Raw genomic sequence first — 27,736 nt, 5'->3', positions numbered from 1 at the left:
ATTTTATGGTACTAAATTATATTTATGGAATAGTTATGATCCATTTATTACCTTTTAATCACTTTTGGAGCATAGACCTGAAAATTAAACTTCCAACTTAAAATCTTGAATGCTTTGGATCACAAACTTAAGTTTCATCACTTTTTAAAGAAGACACATGCTGAAGTGAAAAGTAAAAAAAGTTGAGACTAAAAAAAAATAAAGTTATAGAAGTTAACGTTTATTATTTTAAACATGTTTTACTCTAAATCTGTTTTAAAATTAAAGCCATACATCTAAACAAGCTGTGCTCCAAATTTGAGGTTGATATCTCAAAAAATGAGCTTTCAGTCAGATTTTGTTTGGGTGCAGTACCAAACGTTTCCACTAGATGAAATTAATTTCCCATTCATTTCCAATGCACTCATTTTTGACCGTGTGACTATTTTTTCAGGACCATTTAACCTTTTTGAATCATGTCTATGATTTTTGTGTGTATGTGTTCACATAGCAAGTGCCAAAACCTTTACCAAGTTTTGGACCATTTCGATGAAGTAAAAAGATTCTACAAAACAAAACAAAATGAACAGCACTATGGTATAATATGGTACTTTATGATTATCATACTCAATACTTTAAAGTATTTCAGAGAATACCATGGAATTACTGTGGTACATGTTCCAAAAACCCATAGTACTGTATTTCGTTTTGATGATGTTTTGTTTTTGGACCTATAATTCTTTGTAATTGCTGTACAGATATTTTATTTAGGTTCATCTATTGGGACTTTAGGGTAAGTAGACTATTCTCTTTGAATCTTTTTATCTTCAACTTGATTTACTGTTTAACTATTCTAAGAGTAAAGCAAGTTGAAGAGAAAATGACTCTTGACATATAACGTATAAATGACGTATAAATGTCTTTAAGTAGATAGTAGATTAATCGTGATTAATCGCATCTAACATAAAAGTTTGTAAATATGTAATGTGTATAAATATATACATACACACAAATATATACAAACTTTTATGTTAGATGTGATTAATCGTGATTAATCGCTTTGAAAGCACTAATAAGAATATATAACAAGTGTCATTTACATTTAATCATTTAGCAGACTCGTTTATCCAAAGTGACTCACAAATAAAGAGAACAGTCGTTTATTGCACAGAAAGATTCACAAACTCTTTGCAATGTCAACATTTTATGAAAAGGTGTTTGTTGGGTTTGAAATGCTAAAACAATAAACCACAATCATTGTCTGGATTCAGTAAAGTTCTCTTCTGAAGAATAAAAACTTCTATCTACATTTTAGGTGTCAAAGCCTTAATTGGAATTCAAAGGCAGAACTTTGACAAGTTATCTGCACTTTCCAGCCTGGGAGATTAAAAGATGGAGATTTGATTATTTTTATTCTAATTAGGGAGCCGGTTATAAATGTCTCTCCTGGATGAGAAAAGAAAAGGTGTGTGTTTATCGGCGAGGGATGACAGAAGCAAAAGAAAGGACATTTAGCAAATGTCCTTGAAATGGAAGCAGAAGTCATTTTGAGGATTGATGATAATATTTTCCTATTATTGTGCTCAGATGAAAAAGGAGTCTGTTGATTAAATCCTCTGCGTTTTTTTCATTTCACCGCACACAGGACTATATTTCTGTCAAAGGCTTTAAACATAACAGAATGACTTTAATTTCTCTTAAAAACCTTATGTCTGTTTTTTTAGTTTAGTGATCAATCCAAAGAATCCAAGAGGTCTGAAGGGCTCTTTGGCACAGACACAATTTATTTTTTTATTAGTGCCATTTGCTCAAAGATTAGTGTCTGAACATTTCAGCATGTAACTTGTACGATTAAACTCATGCAGTTTGTGTCATATAGGACTGTCTGTGTCAGACTGTGTGTTACTGTATACTAGAACACCATAGCAACAGCATATGAACCACTCAGAACACCTTAGCAACTGCATAGCAACAGACTAGCAACTACCTGGAATACCAAAGAAACTGCATAGCAACATGGTGGAAAACACTCATAACACCTTGGCAACTGCATAGCAACACATTAGCAACCACTTGGAACACCACAGCAACTGTATAGCAAAATGTTGGCAAAGTCTCAAAACACCCTGGCAACTGCATAGCAAAACACTAGCAACCACTTGGAACACCCCAGCAACTGCATAGCAACATGTTGGCAATAACTCAGAACACCCTGGCAACTGCATAGCAACACACCTGCATAACAACACACTAGCAACCACCTGGAACACCCCAGCAACTGCATAGCAACATGTTGGTAAATGCTCAGAACACCTTGGCAACTGCATAGCAACACACTAGCAACCACCTTGAACACCCTATCAACTGTGTAGCAACATGTTGCTAAGATACAGAATATTCTGGCATCTGCATAGCAACACATCAGTGACCACCTGGAACACCCCAGCAGCTGCTTAGCAACATGGTGGTAAACACTCAGAATACCACAGCAACTGCATAGCAACATGTTGGTAAATGCTCAGAACACCTTGGCAACTGCATTGCAACATGGTGGCAAACACTCATAAGACCCTAGCAACTGAAAAGCAACACACAAGCAACCACCTTGAACACCACAGCAGTTGCATAGCAACACACTAGCAAACACTCAGAACACCCAAGCAACTGCATAGCAACACACAAGCAACCACCTGGAACATCCCAACAGCTGCTTGGCAACACACAAACAAATGCTTAGAACACCCTAGCAACTGCATAGCAACATGTTGACAAAGACACAAAGTATTCTGACAACTGCATAGCAACACACTAGCAAACACTCGGAAAACCCCATCAGCTGCATAGCAACATGGTGGCAAATGCTTAGAACACTTTGGGAATTGCATAGCAACACACTAGCAACCACTTGGATCACCCCAGAAACTGCATAGCAACATGTCAGCAAACACTGAAAAACCAGCAACACATAGCAACACATTGACAAACACTCAGAACACCCCCTAGCAACTGCATAGCAACACACTAGCAACCACTCAAAACAGCCACATAGCAAACGCATAGCAATATGTTGGCAACCACTCAGAATACCCTAGCAACTGCATAGTGACATGTTGGCAACCAGCTGGAACACACCAGCAACTGCATAGCAACACACTAGCGACCACTCAAAACAGCCACATAACAAATGCATAACAATATGTTGGCAACCACTCAGAACACACTAACAACTGCATAGCGACACGTTGGTAAACATTCTAAATACCCTAGCAACCACATAGCAACAAACTAGCAATGACTCAGAACACCCTAGCCACTGCATAGCAACATGTTGGCAAACACTAAGATCACTTTAGCAACTGCATAGTGACACTTTGGTAAACATTCTAAATACCCTAGCAACCACCTAGCAACACACTAGCAATGACTCATAACACCCTAGCCACTGCATAGCAACATGTTGACAAATACTAAGAACACACTAGCAACACCATAGCAGCCACCTGGATCACCCTAGCAACTGTAGTGCAGAGAACAATGTAGCAATCACATAGCAACACCCCGGCAACCAGTATGGTGAGGCATGCTCCACTCACACTCACAGATATTAGTTTTGATGTCTGTGTTTCTCTCTTCCTGAAGGCAGATTTCAAGTGCTTCCCAGCAACAACCTGCAGATCCTGAGAGTGAGCAAAGCCGACGAGGGCGTGTATCGCTGTGAGGCACGTGTGGAGGCCCGAGGAGAGATCGATTTCAGGGACATTGTGGTGCTGGTGAACGGTAAGAGCTGTTGTTACATGTGTGCTCTTCCTCACTGAGCTCTGGACAGCTCAGTAACCGCATAGCGCTCGACTATACGAGTGTTTCAGTGTCACACTGTAGCTTATCGACTCACAGTTAAGAACCATTGTACATAACAGTCAAGAATCATTGTACATAACAGATAGACTTGTGTCATATATCGTTAAAAAAAAAACGTTTCAAGTAGCAGAATACATCAAGCATTTTTGTTTCAGTTAGACCAAACTGTACCAATACTTGCATGAAAAATTGCTGCTGACCAGTGTTAATTTTTACAGCAAATTTTGATTTAGTTTTAGTCGTAGTCTTTTCACTAAAATGCCATTTAGTTTTAGTCTAGTTTTAGTCAACTAAGGCCCGGTTTCACAGACAGGGCTAGCCTAAGCCAGGATTAGGCCTTAGTTTAATTAAGGCATTTAAGTAGCTTTTATAAACTTTCACTAGAAAAACACATTACTGGTGTGCATCTTGAGACAAAACAATGACACTGACATATTTTAAGATCTGTCAGTGCAAGTTGCTTTCAGTTAAAACAGTTCAAACATGTATTTTAGTCTAGGACTAGCTTAAGCCTTGTCTGTGAAACCGGGGGTAAATCTACAGTAGATTTAGTCAACTAAAATCTAATGGGTTTAGTTAAACTGTAGTGCATTAATTAAGAATTTCTCTGAAATTTCCAAACTCATTATATACTCCATGGAGCTCAGTAGAACTGGTTACATTTGGTGCCGTGACCCGGATGCGACCCGGAATGAGGTTTAGGGGAGGTTAAGGGGGGTGAGTAAGGCAAGGCAAGGCAAGGCAATTTTATTTGTATAGCACATTCCATACACAATGGTAATTCAAAGTGTTTTACATAAAAAAAGAAGAAGAAAAATAGAACATAATGAATAGAAATAACAGTAAAAACTTGCTATCTGGATGGAAGAGCTAGGAAGTTTCAGGGAGTTTTTGTTGTTGTTGTTGTTGTCCGTCAGAGTGGATCTAGAGGGATCTATCCATAAGAACAGATCTAAATGGATCTTCCTCACATGACAGGACCACTGTCTACCTCTACCTGTTAACCACAGAGTAGGCCAGTAAGAGCTGTGCATGTAAACCTCATTCCCTTGATCTCAAGAGGCGCTCTAGCGTCAGAGACTGCGGTCTTTAGCCTCCCTGTTAGAGCGCCCGAATCCCATGCCAGCAGACCCGGGTTCAAGTCCTGCTTAGAGTGGGCAGTTTGAACAGGAGGGTTTAAATTGGTGCGGTGACCCAGATGGGAGTGAGGTTTAGGGGAGTGAGTGTAATTGGTGTAGGCCAGTAAGAGCTGTGCATGTAATCTTCACTCTTCTGATGTCAAGAGGCGGTCTAGCAGCTGCGGTCTTTAGCCTCCTTGTTAGTGCGTCCAACTACCACGTCGGCGGACCTGGGTTTAAGTCCCACTTAGAGCAGGCTGTTCGAACAGGGGGTGTTACATTGGTGGCTTGACCCGGATGGGAATGAGGTTAAGGGGGGTGAGTAGGCCAGTAAGAGCTGTGCATGTAAACCTCACTTCCCTGATGTCAAGAGGCGCTCTAGAGGCTGCGGTCTTTAGCCTCCTTGTTAGAGCGCCCAACTTCAATGCCAGCAGACCCGGGTTCAAGTCCCACTTAGAGCGGCCAGTTTGAACAGGAGGGGTTAAATTGGTGCGGTGACCCGGATGGGAGTGAGGTTTAGGGGGGTGAGTGTAATTGGTGTAGGCCAGTAAGAGCTGTGCATGTAAACCTCATTCCCTTGATCTCAAGAGGCGCTCTAGCGTCTGACGCTAGAGATCGAGTCATTAGCCTCCTTGTTAGTGCGTCCAACTACCACGTCGGCGGACCTGGGTATAAGTCCCACTTAGAGCAGGCTGTTCGAACAGGAAGGGTTACATTGGTGTCGTGACCCAGATGGGAATGAGGTTAAGGGGGGTGAGTGTAATTGGTGTAGGCCAGTAAGAGCTGTGCGTGTAATCTTCACTCTTCTGATGTCAAGAGGCACTCTAGAGGCTGCAGTCTTTAGCATCCTTGTTAGAGCAGCCGACTACCATGCCGGTGGACCCGGGTTCAAGTCCCACTTAGAGCGGGCAGTTTGAACAGGAGGGGTTAAATTGGTGCGGTGACCCGGATGGGAGTGAGGTTTAGGGGGGTGAGTGTAACTGTTGTAGGCCAGTAAAAGCTGTGCATGTAAACCTCACTTCCCTGATGTCAAGAGGCACTCTAGAGGCTGCAGTCTTTAGTGTCCTTGTTAGAGCGCCCAACTCCCACACCAGAGACCACGGTTTGACTCCGGCTTGGAGTGGGTGAGTAGAACCGGTTACACAAAGCATAGCTGATTATTGTGTTTTTGGTTTTAGACTGCTAAACTAGCCTAACCAGCAAGACTTCCTTGGTCAACCAGCTTTATCAGACCAGGCTAGATGATAGGTTTTGCCGGTTAAGATATGTCTATGATGGTTACATCCCTGTTAACCAACATAAACCAGCCTGAAGAGACCATTTAAGACCGTCATGCTGGTCTTTTCATGTTCAGACTAAAATGGGCGTTTCACATTACAAACCCACACATAGTTTATCATCTCAGCGTCTTTACACTCAATTTTCTGCTGACTAGATTTGTGACTAAATGTTTCAATTAACATACTCTTCAAGCTTCCGTGACTCACAAGTAAACGACGACCTTATCTTTGCGAACCCTTCACAAAATCCCGCCTGTCTTTTGAACTCATTCATTTACCTTGTTCCGCGAAATGAGCCGTCGTCAGGATTTGATAGCGTCGAGCTCTGCCTGAACGGACACAATAGTATTTGCACAACTCATACTTCTTTAAACTGATGTAATAACATGCAAGGAAGAAAAAAAGTGTATTGCATTCAATTTAGCATCACCACTTATAGCTCTCAGGAAGATCCAATAAGCTCGCTCAATGAGGCGCATCCTATTATCCCGAAGACATGGCAAGCACCGTCTGCCACGGCAACAGAACAACCTGCTGCTTAAATCACTTAGCAAGCGCTGACTAGAAAGCAACAACGCCTGAGTCTCGTGTCCAAGACCAGAGATTGAATCCAGAATTTTCCCCTAGATTTATTCCCAGCCTTGGCTGAGCTGCAGTGGATCGTAACGGTGTGTTGGAACGCCATCCGCTGTTATAATGAAATGCCCCCTCCTGCTTTGACCTTCCTTATTGAATTAACGTGGTCATTTTGCATATGCGCGCCATCTGTTTGAGGCTAGTTTGGAAGATTATAGAGACTCTTTGAGAGAAATATGATTGGTGGTTGTGTTATTCAACCGATATGTTTTGTTGAAGACAATATTTACAGGAGCCACATTTTTTATACGGTTTAGCATGCAAAGAGTATAACAGAATCAAAGTTATGTTTCTAAATTCATTTATAGCATCATTACTAATGAATGTATATGGATATATTTTATATAACATAAATGCATTTAAATAAATATAGACACTTTAACAGCATGCAACATCGCAGAGCATTTTTAGGCACAAACAGTATAACAGAAGTAAAGTTACATCTTAAATTCAAGTACAGCATCACTTTAATAATTAATATTAAGTTAGGGTTAGTTAAAAAAAGACAAAAAACAATAGTTTGACATCAAGTCGATTGTTGAACAACTAGACAACCATCTTGCAAGCTGTCACATGTTGTGTTTTTTGATGATGTTGTGCTTGTCTCCGCCACGCTTCTTTACTAGCTTAACCAGCATGTCTTGAGCACGTTGAGCACGTAACCAGCAGCAGCATTTGTGACATTCTGAGCTTGTGTTTTCAGCAGGGTTTCTCCACATAATTGAGCAATTACTTGCGAAGTGCTTTGTCTTTGTTCTGTTTCCTTGTTTGTTCCGTCTCAGTTTCTTCTAACTATCTTGTACATTTGTGTATGTGGAATACATCTACGACGATGATTAGCATGCAGACGTGCACTAGCGTGCTCTTTCCGCGCCCTTAACCCTGACTTTCATCATCAGAGGAGCGGTTTGAGCGCAGACAGGGGTCGAATCGGCAACTTCTCTCCGCGTCTGCTTGATCCTTTAAAAGGAAATGTCACTGAGATGTCCTTCACTGATACACATCACCAAAATAAAAAAAACGAGTCATTTCAACCTCTTTGAACTCAGGCGAATTCTAACAGGGAGCAAATCACAGAGCAGCGAATAATGATTCTGCTTGACTGCAGTGGGCGGCGAGAAACGTTGTTGAGGTCTGTTTTATTCTCTTAAATCATCACATCAGATGGATTCGGCTCATCAGACTGACATGAAACAAAGTTGTTTTGAAATAAGGACATTACTTTGGGAAATTAAAGGGAAATCAAACTGCAGAGAGAATGTAAAGAAACGGCTGACGTGGTTTGCTGCAACAGTGTTTGATAGTTAAATGAGCTTAATTACAGACAGGAGACAAAGTTTAGTAGAAAACAATTTATTTGGTTTAATTTGGTGTATATATATATATATATATATATATATATATATATAACATTTAAAAAGATAATTTCAGCTTTTATCTCACAATTCTGACTTTTTTTCCCTCACAATTGTGAGTTTACATATCGCAGTTCTGACTTGATATAAACTCGCAATTCTGACTTTGTTTCTCACAATTGTGTCATAAAGTCCAGTTCTAAAAAAAAAAAAAAATTTCACTTTTTTCTCAAAAAGTTTATAACTCGCAAGTCTGACTTTATAACTCACAATTCTGACTTTAAATCTCGCAATTCTGACTTTATATCTCACAATTCTGACTTTAAATCACGCAATTCTGACTTTAAATCACACAATTCTGACTTTATAACTTGCAATTCTGACTTTAAATCACGCAATTCTGACTTTATATCTCGCAATTCTGACTTTATATCTCACAATTCTGACTTTAAATCACGCAATTCTGACTTTATATATCGCAATTCTGACTTTATATCTCACAATTCTGACTTTATATCTCACAATTCTGACTTTAAATCACGCAATTCTGACTTTAAATCACGCAATTCTGACTTTATAACTTGCAATTCTGACTTTAAATCACGCAATTCTGACTTTATATATCGCAATTCTGACTTTAAATCACGCAATTCTGACTTTATATATCGCAATTCTGACTTTATATCTCGCAATTCTGACTTTAAATCACGCAATTCTGACTTTATAACTTACAGTTGCAACTTTATATCATGCAATTCTGACTTTATAACTCGCATTTCTGACTTTATATCTCGCAATTCTGACTTTATATCTCGCAATTCTGACTTTAAATCACGCAATTCTGACTTTATATCTCGCAATTCTGACTTTATATCTCGCAATTCTGACTTTATATCTCACAATTCTGACTTTATATCTCACAATTCTGACTTTAAATCACGCAATTCTGACTTTATATATCGCAATTCTGACTTTATATCTCACAATTCTGACTTTAAATCACGCAATTCTGACTTTAAATCACGCAATTCTGACTTTATAACTTGCAATTCTGACTTTAAATCACACAATTCTGACTTTATATATCGCAATTCTGACTTTATATCTCACAATTCTGACTTTATATCTCACAATTCTGACTTTAAATCACGCAATTCTGACTTTAAATCACGCAATTCTGACTTTATAACTTGCAATTCTGACTTTAAATCACGCAATTCTGACTTTATATATCGCAATTCTGACTTTAAATCACGCAATTCTGACTTTATATCTCGCAATTCTGACTTTATATCTCGCAATTCTGACTTTAAATCACGCAATTCTGACTTTATAACTTACAGTTGCAACTTTATATCATGCAATTCTGACTTTATAACTCGCATTTCTGACTTTATATCTCGCAATTCTGACTTTAAATCTCGCAATTCTGACTTTATATCTCGCAATTCTGACTTTATATCTCGCAATTCTGACTTTAAATCACGCAATTCTGACTTTATATCTCGCAATTCTGACTTTATATCACAATTCTGACTTTGACTCACAATTATGACTTTATGACTCACAGTAATGACTTTATAACTCGCAATTCTGACTATAATTTGAAATTGCGAGTTTATAATTCACATGCATATCGTGCAATTCTGACTTTATAACTAGCCATTACGTTTATATATCGCCATTCTGACTTCATATCACGCAATTCTGACTTTATATCTCGCAATTCTGACTTTATATCTCGCAATTCTGACTTTAAATCACGCAATTCTGACTTTATAACTTACAGTTGCAACTTTATATCATGCAATTCTGACTTTATAACTCGCATTTCTGACTTTATATCTCACAATTCTGACTTTATATCTCGCAATTCTGACTTTAAATCACGCAATTCTGACTTTATATCTCGCAATTCTGTCTTTATATCTCACAATTCTGACTTTATATCTCACAATTCTGACTTTATATCTCACAATTCTGACTTTAAATCACGCAATTCTGACTTTAAATCACGCAGTTCTGACTTTATAACTTGCAATTCTGACTTTAAATCACACAATTCTGACTTTATATATCGCAATTCTGACTTTATATCTCACAATTCTGACTTTAAATCACGCAATTCTGACTTTAAATCACGCAATTCTGACTTTATAACTTGCAATTCTGACTTTAAATCACGCAATTCTGACTTTATATATCGCAATTCTGACTTTAAATCACGCAATTCTGACTTTATATCTCGCAATTCTGACTTTATATCTCGCAATTCTGACTTTAAATCACGCAATTCTGACTTTATAACTTACAGTTGCAACTTTATATCATGCAATTCTGACTTTATATCTCGCAATTCTGACTTTAAATCACGCAATTCTGACTTTATAACTTGCAATTCTGACTTTAAATCACGCAATTCTGACTTTATATATCGCAATTCTGACTTTAAATCACGCAATTCTGACTTTATATCTCGCAATTCTGACTTTATATCTCGCAATTCTGACTTTAAATCACGCAATTCTGACTTTATAACTTACAGTTGCAACTTTATATCATGCAATTCTGACTTTATATCTTGCAATTCTGACTTTAAATCACGCAATTCTGACTTTATATCTCGCAATTCTGACTTTATATCACAATTCTGACTTTGACTCACAATTATGACTTTATGACTCACAGTAATGACTTTATAACTCGCAATTCTGACTATAATTTGAAATTGCGAGTTTATAATTCACATGCATATCGTGCAATTCTGACTTTATAACTAGCCATTACGTTTATATCTCGCCATTCTGACTTCATATCACGCAATTCTGAGAATTGTGAGATGTAAACTCGCAATTGCGAGAAAAAAAATTGTGAGATAAAAAGTTGTATGTGACGAGCAGGGCGGGCGAGAGCCGTGAGGGAACGGTGCGAGGCCGGTGACGCGAGTGATAATGAGCGTCACCTGCGAGGCGTGCTGGCCTCGAGTCTCTCACGGAGGAGCTCCGGAGGCATAAAAGGAGGAGCGACATCAGTGAGAGACTCGAGGCCGGCACGCCTCGCAGGTGTCATTATCACTCGCGTCACCGGCCTCGCACCGTTCCCTCACGGCTCTCGCCTGCCCTGCTTGTCACATTGTAATTATCTTTTTTATTTTTTACTCAGTGGCGGAAACAAGCTCGCACTGACTTTACCTGCATTCAACATACAGAGAGAAACGAAGAAACATGTGACTCTATTAAACATGCATGATTAACTGTCTGTCTTGTGTTGTTCCAGTTCCTCCGGTTCTGTCAGTGCCGCAGCAGTCCTTCAACGCCACCGCCGACTACCAGGAGTCAGTGACGTTCACCTGCATCACCTCCGGCTCCCCCGACCCTCAGGTGACCTGGTACTGGTGGGTAACAGTAACGTTTGTCAAGAGAAACTCTGAATGTTGGTACACAGCTAACAGGGAACACTCGCAGAACTTGTCTGACGTTCTGGCAAGGTTCTCTCAAAGTTCTAAACAAACGTTCTTCCAGTAACATTAAAGGGATAGTTCACCCAAAAATGAAAATGAAGTCATTATTTACTGTTTTTCAGAGAACATTCAAAAGTAACATGTCTGCAGAATGATAAAATGGAATGTTCGCATAACCAAGAATATATACATTTTTTAAAAAACTGGAAATTTTGAACATTTATAAATAACATTTTCATAACTTTACGGGAACTTTCTTTGAACAGATTTTTTATTCCTAAAGCTTTAAGATCCAGAGGTTGGGCATGTGTGAGTGTGCTATCTAGGGCGCTGGACATCATTGCTAGTATATAGGGCACAGTGTCCTCGATTCATTTATTCTATCTGTATGCAAATCGCAGCGGGTCTGTGGCGTCGGGCCGTGAAGAGGTGATCTGTGCTTTGATCAGCTGTTCAAAGCCTTCCATGATAACTCAGGTGAGGGCTGGAATTGCTCAAACTCTGGGTTTTCTCTGAAATCTTTCTTTTGTGTGAAGGAGAAATTGAACGTGCCCGTGAAAATGTTTGCTCACTGACCTGTGTGGGACTAGAAGAAGTTGCACTGCAAATGTTAATGTTAAAATGCATGTGAAAGTACTCTGGAGAAACATCTGAGAAGCTGGAAACAGGCTCCATGTAGTCGCATTGCTGTCTGGAGATATAAAGACATATTCTGTCTCAGAGTTGATTTGGGTGGGATTGATGAGAAGATCAGTCAAGCACAAAGTGCAGCACCATTATAGTTTTCACCGATTTAAACCCATGAAAGATTGGCATGATAATTTTGTAAATGGCTGAAATTAAAGTGCATTAAATCAGACGTATTTTTACCACAGATAACAAAGTTCTCTTTAATTCACTCCAACTTCAAAATTACAGTTACGTAAAGGGGCGGTTGATTATGATTTCACTTTTTTGACTTTAGTTAGTGTGTAATGTTGCTGTTTGAGCATAAACAACATCAAGTTACGACGCTCAAAGTTAAATGCAAAGAGAGATATTTTCTTTTAAAGAATTCTCTGTTTAAGAACTACAGCAAACATCTAAAATTTACATAAACCCCGCCCCCAAGAACACACAACAAAGGGGGCGGGGCCATGTTGGGCTGCTTTAGAGAAGAGGAAGAGTTGTTGTAGTAGAGTGTTGTGTAGTTTTACACCGGACTGCTTCACAAACGAGGGTCAATTCAACACAAAAGATGAACATGACGGCACATGCTAGTGGATGAGTTGAATCAACTCCACAGCAACTACATCAATTTATCCACTAACCATTCAGAAACATCTAAAAGTTGTAACTTCTTCCTGAGTCTCTCCATCAGTGTCGACTCCGGTTTGAACAACGTAAGGCTGAACACCGTTACTGACAATCCTCATTTTGGCTGCATGAGATTCTCCAGCTTTGTTGTTGTTGAGCTGTTGAAAGCTCCGCCCTCTTCTGGAAAGCGGAGCTCATTTGCATTTAAAGGGACACACACAAAAACGGCACGTTTTTGCTCACACCCAAATAGGGGCAAATTTGACAAGCTATAATAAATGATCTGTGGGGGATTTTGAGCTGAAACTTCACAGACGCATAGAGACTTACATCTTGTGAAAGGGGCATAATAGGTCCTCTTTAAATCACAGATTCTTTTTTAATCATGTCATATGGGTTTGCTGCGATAAAAGAGACTGTAGATTTACAAATGAATATTTATGCAAGGATTTTAAATGCTGTTCAATTGAAGAGACAGGAGATACATTATCCTGCAGGTTTCAGTTAATCATTATTAATTTGATTAATAAGCTTCAGGATAAAATGTTCAATTCTATAGATTTTGCTATGGAAGCTTAAAAAAGGTAATTCTGACTTTTTATCTCACAATTCTGACTTTTTTTCTCATTATTAAGATCTAAACTCAATATATACAATTGCGAGTTATCAATTCTGAGGAAAAAAAGCCTGACTTTATAACTCGCAATTGCATATAAAAAAATTCAGAATTGTGAGATAAAAAGTCGCAATGATCTTTTTTATTTTTTATGCAGTGGCGGAAACAAGCTTCAAGAAACATTGATATCATAAAAAGCTTTTTCCTACAAATGTATGCACTTTTTCCTGTTTGTGCATACAAATTCATACTTTCATATAAATATATTAGACCAGAAATCATAATGGAATGGATAAAGTGTGCTTTATGTGCTCAATCAGATAGATTCGTCAGGTTAATGTCACTTTGCGGCATCACACTGTTAGCACACCTCTTCACTTAAATGTCATCATTATTTTCAGCTATTAATTAGTAATTGTTTGCATCTGTTCTGCATCCTATTGAAAGGAATAGTTCAGCCAGAAATGAACATTCTGTCCTCATTCAACCAATTCGATTTATTTTCTGTGGATCACAAAGCTCTCTTTCATTTTCACTGAATAATGCCTCTATGTAAATGATGACAGAATCTTCATTTTCAGCTCTGGATTGCTTGCGTTTGAGTCCAGACTCGTGTTCCTGCTTCGGTTAGCTTGTTAAATCTAATTGGATGTTCCCTTTGTTTTGCCAGCAGCTAATTGTGTCGTCTTGTAGCACAGAGGCCTGCGTTCTCTTCCCTTAATTGTGGCCTTGTTATTGAGATTAGATTGTTTGTTACACGAATCTTCATAGTTACTATTCTTTTGTTCTCTGCACTTTCTGTAGCTTAAACTCAGAAACAACTTTGTGTGTATATTCCTCATATTCTAGCAGAATAAAGAGGCGGGGCCTGGTTGAGTTAGTTAGTAGTGTGTTGAAACTGGCGGTTATGGTAAGGGGCGGGGCATTTCCCAAACACCAATCACAACACACTGCTCCAGCCGACCAATCAGAGCACATTGTGCTTTCAGAAGGAGGGGCTTCATAGAGACAGGAACTAAACAGAGCGTTACTGACAGACTGGGAAGAGAGGAGCTGCAACAATGAGGAAAATAATCAACATTTGAGCATGACAACCTGTAGAGACAAAAAGACTTAATACTTCAGCTACAGTTAATCATCTCATCATCTTTCTCTCCTCAGGAAGGGTCACGTGATCGAGCGATCGGAGCAGTATGTGTTCAACACTATGGACGGAGGCAAAAGCACGTTGACCATTAAAAACATCCGTCAAGGGGACGGAGGGCCGTACACCTGCCGCTCCAGCAACAAGGCCGGGAGCACCGAGAGTCAGCTGTTCCTCAAAGTGTTCGGTGAGGAAATGTTCATCTTCGAGTCTTTTGTAAGGTGTTTGTTGTTGCGTTGTCTCAGTGTGACAGAGGAAGGCAGCAGTACAGACGGTTCTTCTCTTCTTTTTCCATTTAGTTGCTTTCCACTCAAATTCTCTTGAAGAAAATGAAGCGATGCGCCGCAAATATGAGGCCAGCAGCGCAGTAAATGTGCCGCTGTTTCAAACGGGGAAATGAAAGACTGTTCAATTATCGTGACAAAACTCCAGCAGCTTCTTTATACGACCCGGATTCAATTTATTTTTTCATGAAGCTGCTGTGCATATTCAGAAACTGATTATTTTGATTGGACCTCCTGTCTTTTGCATGGAAATATATGGAGATTTATTCTCCGCCATCAAGATCCAAGAGCCGGAGACGCTTGTTCTTCAGAAGGCACATTTATATGACGCTCTTATTGGGTGGGAGTTTTGTTGTGCAGAACATGGAGCGGCAACACAGCTGTGACTTTGTGACGTTTGTAACTCTTGACAGAAATTCAGCAATACAGTTTAAATATATAGTGGAAATATTTATAAATATTTATTTTTTATTTCTGTGTATTAAGGGAACCCTCCAATCAGCAATAATTGTGAAAATAAAAATATAGATAAAAGCAAATATTGGCCATCTGTTTAGAGAAATTCATCAATACAGATTATAAATATTGAAATATTTAAAAATATTGAAATATTTCTATTTTATTTTATTTATAAATATTTAGGGAACCCACTGATAAGCAATAATTGTGAAAATAAATATATAGATAAAGCAAATGTTGACCATCTTTCCACAGAAATTCAGAAATACAGTTTATATATATAGTTGAAATATTTATAAATATTTATTTTTTATTTCTATGTATTAAGGGAACCCTCTGATCAACAATAATTGTTAAAATAAAAATATAGATAAGGCAAATATTGAGTATCTTTTGAAAGAAATTCATCAATACAGTTAATAAATATTGAAATATTTATAAATATTTTTTTATTTATAAACAGTTAGAGAACCCTCAGATCAGCAATAATTATGAAAATAAAAATATAGATAAAGCAAATATTGGCCATCTGTTGACAGAAATTCATCGATACAGATTATAAATATTGAAATATTTCTATTTTATTTTATTTATAAATATTTAGGGAACCCTCTGATCAACAATAATAGTGAAAATAAAAATATAGATAAAGCAAATATTGACCATCTGTCAACAGAAATTCAGAAATACGGTTTATAAATATTGAAATATTTATAAATATTTATTTCTTTTATTTATAAATATTTAGGGAACCCACTGATAAGCAATAATTGTGAAAATAAAAATATAGATAAAGCAAATATTGACCATCTATCAACAGAAATTCAACAATATAGTTTATAAATATTGAAATATTTCTATTTTATTTTATTTATAAATATTTAGGGAACCCTCTGATCAACAATAATAGTGAAAATAAAAATATAGATAAAGCAAATATTGAGTATCTTTTGAAAGAAATTCATCAATACAGTTAATAAATATTGAAATATTTATAAATATTTTTTTTATTTATAAACAGTTAGAGAACCCTCAGATCAGCAATAATTATGAAAATAAAAATATAGATAAAGCAAATATTGGCCATCTGTTGACAGAAATTCATCGATACAGATTATAAATATTGAAATATTTCTATTTTATTTTATTTATAAATATTTAGGGAACCCTCTGATCAACAATAATAGTGAAAATAAAAATATAGATAAATCAAATATTGACCATCTGTCAACAGAAATTCAGAAATACGGTTTATAAATATTTATTTCTTTTATTTATAAATATTTAGGGAACCCACTGATAAGCAATAATTGTGAAAATAAAAATATAAAGCAAATATTGACCATCTATCAACAGAAATTCAACAATATAGTTTATAAATATTGAAATATTTATAAATATTTATTTTTTTTTATTTTTAAATATTTAGGGAACACTTCAATCAGCAATAATTGTGAAAATAAAAAATATATATAAAAGCTGAAATCCAACAATACAGTTTATAATTATTGAAATATATTAAATTATTTGATATAATTTATAATTATATAGTGTAATCAATGTAATTATATTAAATATAAATGTTAATATATTTAATTGGATAAATAAATGTGTATTAGTGTTTATTAATTATCAATCATTTGTTTTCAGACCCTGAATATTTATTGTTCATATTTAAATATGATTATTTTTAATTATATTTGATAAGCTCTGGAGTAAATAGAGTTTAATGCTAACATCTCTTCACAGTGACTGTAATGAGAGTGAGTTTCACAGACTGTTTCTGAAGGTCTGAAGTGTTCATGAGTTAAATCTCTGGTGTTTTCTGCGAGCGTAATGTCTGCTGACCTCGATGTCACTACAGTCGTTGTGTTTACAGCGTGTCGCGTGTCGTCTGTCGTCAGGGGAGCATCAGCTCGCAGTCAACAGCTGCAGTTTACAGCCACTGAAAGAGTTTCACGGTTATTCGTTTTGCTGAGCAATACAGAGATCGAGTGCTGCAGAAAATACATCATTCATCACAACATATGGGAAAGAGCACTCTGAAAAACGCTGGGTTGAAAGTAACCAAATTTAGATTGTTTTGCAACCCACAGATGGATCAAATATGGACAAACCCAACTGTGGGTTATTTTAACCTGCAGCAGCATGTTGGTTTAGTCATTTAACAAACTGGTTCTTGTAGTTTTCGTCAGCAAAACAACATTGACACTTACTGAGGTGTTTCCAGACTCTACAACTATCAGTTTGTCTTTGCTAGAAAGTGTGTGTGTGTGTGTGTGTGTGTGTGTGTGTGTGTGTGTGTGTGTATGTAGCTCACGCTCGCTCTCTGCCGCCTCTGGGTGTTTCGGCTGCGTCTCCCACTACAAATAACTCCTTGATCTCTGCAGACGTTGTTCAAAGGCCCACACTGTGAAGAGCTGTTTCTGTTGGGTTTCATTCATTCTCTCCAGTGCACTTAAACAGAGCAGGAACGCCTGTTATGCATGAAACTCACCATGGGGTTGTTTGCCCTCGACTGAAAGCTGAGTAAGACACATAGAGCAGCTTATCTGTGACACACACACACACACACACACACTGCACTTCTAACAGGGTTTATCTGTGAGTTCAGCATAAATCAAGACCTCGCTGATGTGATCATCGCAGCACAAGCACAAGTATTTTGGTAGACGGATATGTGGAGGAATCTCCAGGTCACATTTCAGGCAAAAAGAAAAGATTTTTATTATTTTATTATTAAGTAATTTTCGTGATCATTACATTTACATTAACGCATTTGACAGATGCTTTTATCCAAAGTGACTTTCAAGGTACAACTTTTTTACATTTTATCAGTTCTTTAAGAAGATTTATGCCACCAAATGTCTTTAGACTTCATGTTCAGTTCTTTCTAATTCTCTAATTTCTAATACAGATATCAGTAGGAAAAAGGAGAGACGTAAAACAAATAAATTGTAAATATTAATTGTTATTAATTAATATATATAGGCTATACAAACTTTTTGTTTTTTATATATATATATATATATATATATATATATATATATATATATATATATATATGTATGTATGCATATATGTGTATATATATATATATATATATATATATATATATATATGCATATGTATGTATGCATGCATGCAATAAATTTATTTACAATTGTTTTATATAATTAATATTAATTTCTATGTATACGTAAACAAACTTTTGAGAGATGCGATTAATTTCAATTAATTAATAATTAATTTGGCAGCACTACACTGTATATATAATATATAAGCATGCAATAAATATATTTAAAAAATTTTATACAATATTTATATATATATATATATATATATATATATATATATATATATATATATATATAATTACATACGATAGATGGATATAAATTATATATATAACTTTTGTTAGATGTGATTAATCGCAATTATATATAATATATAAGTATGCAATAAATATATTTACCATTTTTGTATTATATATATATATATATATATATATACAAACTTTTGTTAGATGTGATTAGTCGTAATTAATTATTTTGATTATTTATTTATATATATATATATATATATATATATATATATATATATATATATATATATATATAAATTAATATTAATGATATAAATTGATTGCAAATATATTTATTGCATGCTTATTTAATCTGAAAATAATGTCACAATGCAAAAACAAAACTTAATTGTCATTTGTATGATTTCTTATTTTGTTCTCTTATTTATTTCTAAACTGAGCAAGAGAATCAGAGTCTGTTAAAGACTGTAAGTGTGATGTCCTCTGTCACACTGAACATTGTGTTTAGTCCAAATTGAGATGTAATTAGTCTCAAAAATAAACTCTGTTCGCTGAACTTCCTCTCTGTGTGTCCGTTCAGTCCAGCCTCACATCACTCAGCTGAGGAACGTCACAGCGGTGGAGGGAAGCGCTGCGATGATCTCCTGTACGGCTGAGGGAGAACCGCTGCCCGAGATCTCATGGAGGAGAGCCAGTGATGGACAGACGTTCACAGATGGAGATAAGGTGAATAACACACACCCCAAAAACCTTGTTGAAGTTCTGTCATCATTTACTCCAGGACTGAAAGGATTTCAAAATTCAGTGGAGGTGACAGTGACGCGGCGCAGTGATCATGTAGCTCTTCCTGTTTCATAATCATTAGCACAGACCGCATTTCTAATGATTTCATCATTACAGGACCCGGGTAGATGACAGCTCCTCAATGTCTTGTTCAGCGTTGTGGAGATAATCGCTGCTGTTCAGTGGTCTGTGTCAGCCACGCCTCCCGCTTCCACTCATTTCCCTCCAACAGAACAACACCCTGTTCAGAAGCTGCTGACTGACACACACTGTACAGCAGGAGTCTGTCACGCATGAGAAATCAACTGAGTTACATTGATGAATCCAGTGTGCAACAACTTTTCCTCCAGAACATACAGAGTTTGAGCTTCATCTATCTATCTATCTATCTATCTATCTATCTATCTATCTATCTATCTATCTATCTATCTATCTATCTATCTATCTATCTATCTATCTGTCTGTCTGTCTGTCTGTCTGTCTGGTTGTTTGTCTATCTATCTATCTATCTATCGTCTGTCTGTCTATCTATCTATCTATCTATCTATCTATCTATCTATCTATCTATCTATCTATCTATCTATCTATCTATCTATCTATCTACCTATCTATCTACCGTCTGTCATCCATCTGACTGTCTGTCTGTCTATCTATCTATCATCTGTCTGTCTGTCATCTGTCTGTCTATCTATCTATCTATCTATCTATCTATCTATCTATCTATCTATCTATCTATCTATCTATCTATCTATCTATCTATCTATCTATCTATCTATCTATCTATCTATCTATCTATCTATCTATCTGTCTGTCTGTCATCTATCTATATATCATCTGCCTGTCTGTCTGTCTGTCTATCTATCTATCTATCTATCTATCTATCTATCTATCTATCTATCTATCTATCTATCGTCTGTCTGTCTATCTATCTATCTATCTATCTATCTATCTATCTATCTATCTATCTATCTATCATCTGCCTGTCTGTCTGTCTATCTATCTATCTATCTATCTATCTATCTATCTATCTATCTATCTGTCATCTGTCTATCTGTCTGTCTATCATCTGTCTATCTATCTATCTATCTATCTATCTGTCGTCTGTCTATCTGTCTGTCTATCATCTGTCTATCTATCTATCTATCTATCTATCTATCTATCTATCTATCTATCTATCTATCTATCTATCTGTCGTCTGTCTCTCTGCCGTCCGTCTGTCTGTCTGTCAGTCATTATCAATCTATCTATCTATCTATCTATCTATCTATCTATCTATCTATCTATCTATCTATCTATCTATCTATCTATCTATCTGTCTGTCATCTATCTATCTATCTATCTATCTATCTATCTGTCTGTCATTTATCTATCTATCTATCTATCTGTCTGTCATCTATCTATCTATCTATCTATCTATCTGTCTGTCATTTATCTATCTATCTATCTATCTATCTATCTATCTATCTATCTATCTATCTATCTATCTATCTGTCTGTCTATCTGTCTGTCTATCATCTGTCTATCTATCTATCTATCTATCTATCTATCTATCTATCTATCTATCTATCTGTCGTCTGTCTCTCTGCCGTCCGTCTGTCTGTCTGTCATCTATCTATCTATCTATCTATCTATCTATCTATCTATCTATCTATCTATCTATCTGTCTGTCTGTCTGTCTGTCTGTCATCTATCTATCTATCTATCTATCTATCTATCTATCTATCTATCTATCTATCTATCTATCTATCTGTCTGTCATCTATCTGTCTATCTATCTATCTATCTATCTGTCTGTCATTTATCTATCTATCTATCTATCTATCTATCTATCTATCTATCTATCTGTCTGTCTGTCATCTATCTATCTATCTATCTATCTATCTATCTATCTATCTATCATCTGTCTGTCTGTCTATCTGTCTGTCTATCTATCTATCTATCTATCTATCTATCTATCTATCTATCTATCTATCTGTCGTCTGTCTCTCTGCCGTCCGTCTGTCTGTCTGTCAGTCATTATCTATCTATCTATCTATCTATCTATCTATCTATCTATCTATCTATCTATCTATCTGTCTGTCATCTATCTATCTATCTATCTGTCTGTCATTTATCTATCTATCTATCTATCTATCTATCTATCTATCTGTCTGTCTGTCATCTATCTATCTATCTATCTATCTATCTATCTATCTATCTATCTATCTATCTATCTATCTATCTATCTATCTATCTATCTATCTATCTATCTATCTGTCTGTCTGTCTGTCTGTCAATTCACTCCTCTGTTGTCCTCTCCTCTTTTCCCTGTGCTCTGGTTTTGTCGTCTCACAGAGATCTCAGTAGCATATCAAACAGTTAGGAAGCATCTGCCCAAGGCAAGATGATGTCATGACACACACACACACACACACACACAGAGAGAGAGAGAGAGAGAGAGAGAGAGAGAGAAAGAGTGTGTCTGTGGTTTTTACTCACTGATCAGTTTCTGCTATCTGCTTACAGGCCAGCTCTCCGAAATAATTTGTATTTGGAGGTCATGAAACCACAGAATAAGAAATTTGATTCTGGCAACTGCTTTCATTAGTTGTTTATTAGATTCATTCAGTCGGAAAGGTGCTTTTTCACGATGCATTGTTGTTTTTATGCAGGAAGAGCTTCAGTAGTTTATATTCATGTGCTTGTGTTCACAGGTGGTGTGTTTGTGCATATGTGAATTTAAGATTTATTATGGTTAAAAATACATGCTGTGGTGTTTACCAAGTCAGTCATCTCTAGTAGTAGTGCTCATAGCATCACCTACTGTACCACATCCTAGAAACTAGCAATGCATCAAAACCCACTCATAACACCACAGCAACCCTATAATACTGCTCTAGAACACCCTAGCAACCACATAGCAACACAATGAAGTTCACTCATAACACCCTAGAAGCTGCAAACAACACTCTAGCACAGGCAAACTCCATTCATATTTTTTGTCAGTAAATATGAACATGTGAATGTATTTTCATGTGTATGTTTTTGCGTCATTGAAAACACCAGGAGCAGGTGCGTCAGCTCTCGCTGTCTGTGTAGAAATGAATCCCATGCATTAGTGTGAAGGAAGGGAATCCTTCTGCTCGGATCTGCTAGCCTACAATAACGGCCCCTGTCAAATAAGATGCACAGCCGCTCCAGGACTGTCAGGCACTGAAGCTTGCGGTGCGCTCTAGACTCCGAGGCATCAAGCGGAGGGTGGACACATATTGATTTTTCAGGGAAAGCGAATAACACTGATCATTAAAGTGGGCGTTGGGGGACGGGCTCCATCTAATCTCCTTATATTCAAAGTCCTGTATCTCACCACAAGCACAGATAGTGTGACCACATTACAGCTGTAAAGTGCTGCACCACAGACATTTATTCTCATTGTAAACATGAACATCTCGTTTGCTGTTGTTCGGTCACATTAGCTGATCAACACGATTTCAGTTCGCTATTGCTTTGTATGTAAGCGTATGAATTTGCACATAGTTTGTCTGAAAGCATATTAAAACCACCACATAGACATATAAACAACATTAAAAACTTCATTTTCACCACAGGGGTTCTTTAAAATTCTAGCTGCAGACTATGCTTAGAAACCCCAGTAAGAAGTGCATTACAGCAATCAATGTGAGAGAACATAAACATTTCTGTAACTGAGAAGGATAGCATGGGGCACAATTTTGCAATATCTCTAAGATTAAAAAAATAGCTCTTTACAACATTCTGTACATTAGATGAATGTCAGTGAAGTATCAAAGATCACTCCTAGATTCCTTAGTTTCTTCTGAAACTCAAGTACAGAACTATCAATGAGAAGAGGCAAGCATGACCTTTTTTTTTTATCACCGTTTAAACAACGAAAATTATTAGCTATCCATGATTTTATCTCAGAAATACATTTATTGAGCAATGAGACAGCCTCGCTTTGACCATGTTTACAATGAAAAGTGATACTTAACATCTAGAGTTTGTAAAATTTGCCCAATCAATAAAGACTAAAAAGTAATGGTCCTAAAATTAAGCCCTGGGGGACGCCAGTAGAAACTGGTCCAACATCAGACCCGTGTTCCCCTAAAGCAACAAACTGTCTATATCCAGTCGAATAAGATCTAAACCAGTTTAAATCATGCCAAAAATACCAAAAAATAATGTATAATAATAATAATAATAATAGCAAAAACACACAACTAAATTAGTAAAACTAAACTAAAATTGTAATTAAAAAAATGGGAAAGTTTCAATAATGTGGATTGATTTGTTTGTGTTGTTTCAGAGTCAGGACGGCCGTGTGGAAGTGCGTGGACGGCATGGGAAATCCATGTTGACCATCAGCGGCGTTCGACTCTCAGACTGGGGTCGATTCGACTGTGAAGCTCTCAGCAGGATCGGAGGCCATCAGAAGAGCATGTTCTTGGATATTGAGTGTAAGATGCACAAAAAACTTTTTCACCAAGCATTGTTGATTTATATGCAGGGATGTTTGTGAGAGCTTATGTATATGTGTATGTCAGTTAAAAATACATGCTTTGGTATCAATCATTACTAGTAGTAGTGTTCATAGCAAACATAGCAGCTCTCTAGAAACTGCTTAGAACACTGTAGCAACCTTATAGCACTGCTCTAGTGTAACAGAGGCCTGACGCTAGAGGCTGCGGTCTTTAGCGTCCTTGTTAGTGCCCGCCTGCCTTGCCGGAGTAGGAACGGATGGGTTTATATTGGTGCCGTGACCCAGATGGGAGTGAAGTTTAGGTGGGTGAGTGTAACGGAGGCCAGCTAGTAAGAGCTGTGCGAGTAAACCTCACTCCACTGATCTCAAGAGCTGCGTTGGTGATGGACACTAGAGACTATGGTCTTTAGCATCCTTGTTAGTGCCTGCCTCTCATGCCAGAGTGTAAGATGCACAAAAAAAACTTTTTCACCAAGCATTGTTGATTTATGCAGGGATGTTTGTGAGAGCAAACAGAGTGTAACAGTTAGGCAAGTTAGTAAGAGTCTGGCTCAGAGCAGCACAAGTAGGACCGGTTGGGTTACATTGGTGCCGTGACCCGGATGGGAGTGAGGTTTAGGGGGATGAGTGTAATGAAGGCCAGTTAGTAAGAGCTGTGCAGGTAAACCACACTCCCCTAGCGACTGATGCTAGAAGCTGCTGTCTTTATCATCCTTGTTAGCCCACACGCTTCCCATGCTGGAGAAGCCAGTTTGAGTCCCGCTTAGAGCGGGGTGGGTAGGACCGGAGGGGTTACATTGGTGCCGTGATCCGGATGGGAGTGAGGTTTAGGGACTGAGTGTAACTGAGGCCAACTAGTAAGAGCTGTGCATGTAAACCTCATTCCCCTGACCTCAAGAGGCACTAGAGACTGACACTAGAGGCTGTGGTCTTTAGCGTCCTTGTTAGCACCCCTGCCTTCCATGCCGGAGACGCCAGTTTGAGTTCCGCTCAGAGCGGGGCGAGTAGGACCAGATGGGTTACATTGGTGCCGTGACTCGGATGGGAGTGAGGTTTAGGGGGTAAGTGTAACGGAGGCCAGTTAGTAAGAGCTGTGCAGGTAAACCACACTCCCCTAGCGACTGATGCTAGAAGCTGCGGTCTTTATCATGCTTGTTAGCCTGCATGCTTCCCATGCTGGAGAAGCCAGTTTGAGTCCCGCTTAGAGCGGGGTTTGTAGGACCGGAGGGGTTACATTGGTGCCGTGACCCGGATGGAAGTGAGGTTTAGGGACTGAGTGTAACTGAGGCCAACTAGTAAGAGCTGTGCATGTAAACCTCACTCCCCTGACCTCAAGAGGCACTAGAGACTGACACTAGAGGCTGTGGTCTTTAGCGTCCTTGTTAGCACCCCTGCCTTCCATGCCGGAGACGCCAGTTTGAGTTCCGCTCAGAGCGGGGCGAGTAGGACCAGATGGGTTACATTGGTGCCATGACCCGGATGGGAGTGAGGTTTAGGGGGTGAGTGTAACGGAGGCCAGTTAGTAAGAGCTGTGCAGGTAAACCACACTCCCCTAGCGACTGACGCTAAAAGCAGCGGTTTTTAGCGTCCTTGTTAACGCACCCGCTTCCCATGCCGGAGAAGCCGGTTTGAGTACCGCTCAGAGCGGGGAGAGTAGGTCCGGATGGGTTACGTTGGTGCCGTGACCCGGATGGGAGTGAGGTTTCGGGGGTGAGGGTACCTGAGGCCAACTAGTAAGAGCTGTGCATGTAAACCTCACTCCCCTGACCTCAAGAGGCACTAGTGACTGACACTAGAGGCTGTGGTCTTTAGCGTCCTTGTTAGCACCCCTGCCTTCCATGCCGGAGACGCCAGTTTGAGTACCGCTCAGAGCGGGGCGAGTAGGATCGGATGGGTTAGATTAGTGCCGTGACCCAGATGGGAGTGAGGTTTAGGGGATGAGTGTAACGGAGGCCAGTTAGTAAGAGCTGTGCAGGTAAACCACACTCCCCTAGCGACTGATGCTAGAAGCTGCTGTCTTTATCATCCTTGTTAGCCCACACGCTTCCCATGCTGGAGAAGCCAGTTTGAGTCCCGCTTAGAGCGGGGTGGGTAGGACCGGAGGGGTTACATTGGTGCCGTGATCCGGATGGGAGTGAGGTTTAGGGACTGAGTGTAACTGAGGCCAACTAGTAAGAGCTGTGCATGTAAACCTCATTCCCCTGACCTCAAGAGGCACTAGAGACTGACACTAGAGGCTGTGGTCTTTAGCGTCCTTGTTAGCACCCCTGCCTTCCATGCCGGAGACGCCAGTTTGAGTTCCGCTCAGAGCGGGGCGAGTAGGACCAGATGGGTTACATTGGTGCCGTGACTCGGATGGGAGTGAGGTTTAGGGGGTAAGTGTAACGGAGGCCAGTTAGTAAGAGCTGTGCAGGTAAACCACACTCCCCTAGCGACTGATGCTAGAAGCTGCGGTCTTTATCATGCTTGTTAGCCTGCATGCTTCCCATGCTGGAGAAGCCAGTTTGAGTCCCGCTTAGAGCGGGGTTTGTAGGACCGGAGGGGTTACATTGGTGCCGTGACCCGGATGGAAGTGAGGTTTAGGGACTGAGTGTAACTGAGGCCAACTAGTAAGAGCTGTGCATGTAAACCTCACTCCCCTGACCTCAAGAGGCACTAGAGACTGACACTAGAGGCTGTGGTCTTTAGCGTCCTTGTTAGCACCCCTGCCTTCCATGCCGGAGACGCCAGTTTGAGTTCCGCTCAGAGCGGGGCGAGTAGGACCAGATGGGTTACATTGGTGCCATGACCCGGATGGGAGTGAGGTTTAGGGGGTGAGTGTAACGGAGGCCAGTTAGTAAGAGCTGTGCAGGTAAACCACACTCCCCTAGCGACTGACGCTAAAAGCAGCGGTTTTTAGCGTCCTTGTTAACGCACCCGCTTCCCATGCCGGAGAAGCCGGTTTGAGTACCGCTCAGAGCGGGGAGAGTAGGTCCGGATGGGTTACGTTGGTGCCGTGACCCGGATGGGAGTGAGGTTTCGGGGGTGAGGGTACCTGAGGCCAACTAGTAAGAGCTGTGCATGTAAACCTCACTCCCCTGACCTCAAGAGGCACTAGTGACTGACACTAGAGGCTGTGGTCTTTAGCGTCCTTGTTAGCACCCCTGCCTTCCATGCCGGAGACGCCAGTTTGAGTACCGCTCAGAGCGGGGCGAGTAGGATCGGATGGGTTAGATTAGTGCCGTGACCCAGATGGGAGTGAGGTTTAGGGGTTGAGTGTAACGGAGGCCAGTTAGTAAGAGCTGTGCAGGTAAATTTCACTCCCCTGATCTCAAGAGGCGATAACGACTGACGCAGGAGGCTGTGGTCTTTAGCATCGTTGTTAGCGCACCCACCTTCCATGCCGGAGACGCCGGTTCGTGTCCTGCTCAGAGGTGGTTACACTAGCAAACACTTAGACCACCCTAGCAACCACATAGCAACACAAAAAGTGACTATTGAGCTAAAGTTGCAACTCATCTTCTCACTTGAAGCCTCATTTTGCAGTTTCTCTGTAGCCTTTCCAGTGCACTTGCGCTGTATATTTCTTGCTTAATTAATTATTATACCCCACTTGAAATTAATGAATAATTTTTTTCTTTATTGGCCTCAAAGAAAAGAATGATTCTGAGCATCTACACGCACAAAA

The 27,736-nt window shown here is 38.8% G+C and overlaps 1 protein-coding gene across 2 annotated transcripts in view; it reads left to right on the top strand.

The window, feature by feature from the left end:
* Window positions 1-27,736, top strand: part of zgc:152904 (uncharacterized protein LOC767777 homolog) — a 299,456-nt gene that overhangs the window by 235,534 nt on the left and 36,186 nt on the right. For both annotated transcript variants that reach the window (XM_048198199.1, XM_048198198.1), the window contains exons 5-9: window positions 3,619-3,756; window positions 11,503-11,620; window positions 14,760-14,929; window positions 19,391-19,536; window positions 23,896-24,046. In XM_048198199.1, coding sequence (XP_048054156.1) covers window positions 3,619-3,756; window positions 11,503-11,620; window positions 14,760-14,929; window positions 19,391-19,536; window positions 23,896-24,046 — 723 coding nt within the window. The remainder of the gene's footprint in view (window positions 1-3,618; window positions 3,757-11,502; window positions 11,621-14,759; window positions 14,930-19,390; window positions 19,537-23,895; window positions 24,047-27,736) is intronic.

Source organism: Megalobrama amblycephala, linkage group LG7 (assembly GCF_018812025.1).
Source record: "Megalobrama amblycephala isolate DHTTF-2021 linkage group LG7, ASM1881202v1, whole genome shotgun sequence".
Taxonomy (NCBI): domain Eukaryota; kingdom Metazoa; phylum Chordata; class Actinopteri; order Cypriniformes; family Xenocyprididae; genus Megalobrama; species Megalobrama amblycephala.
Note: the sequence above shows the minus strand (reverse complement) of the source record. Positions and strands in the feature narration are given on the sequence as shown.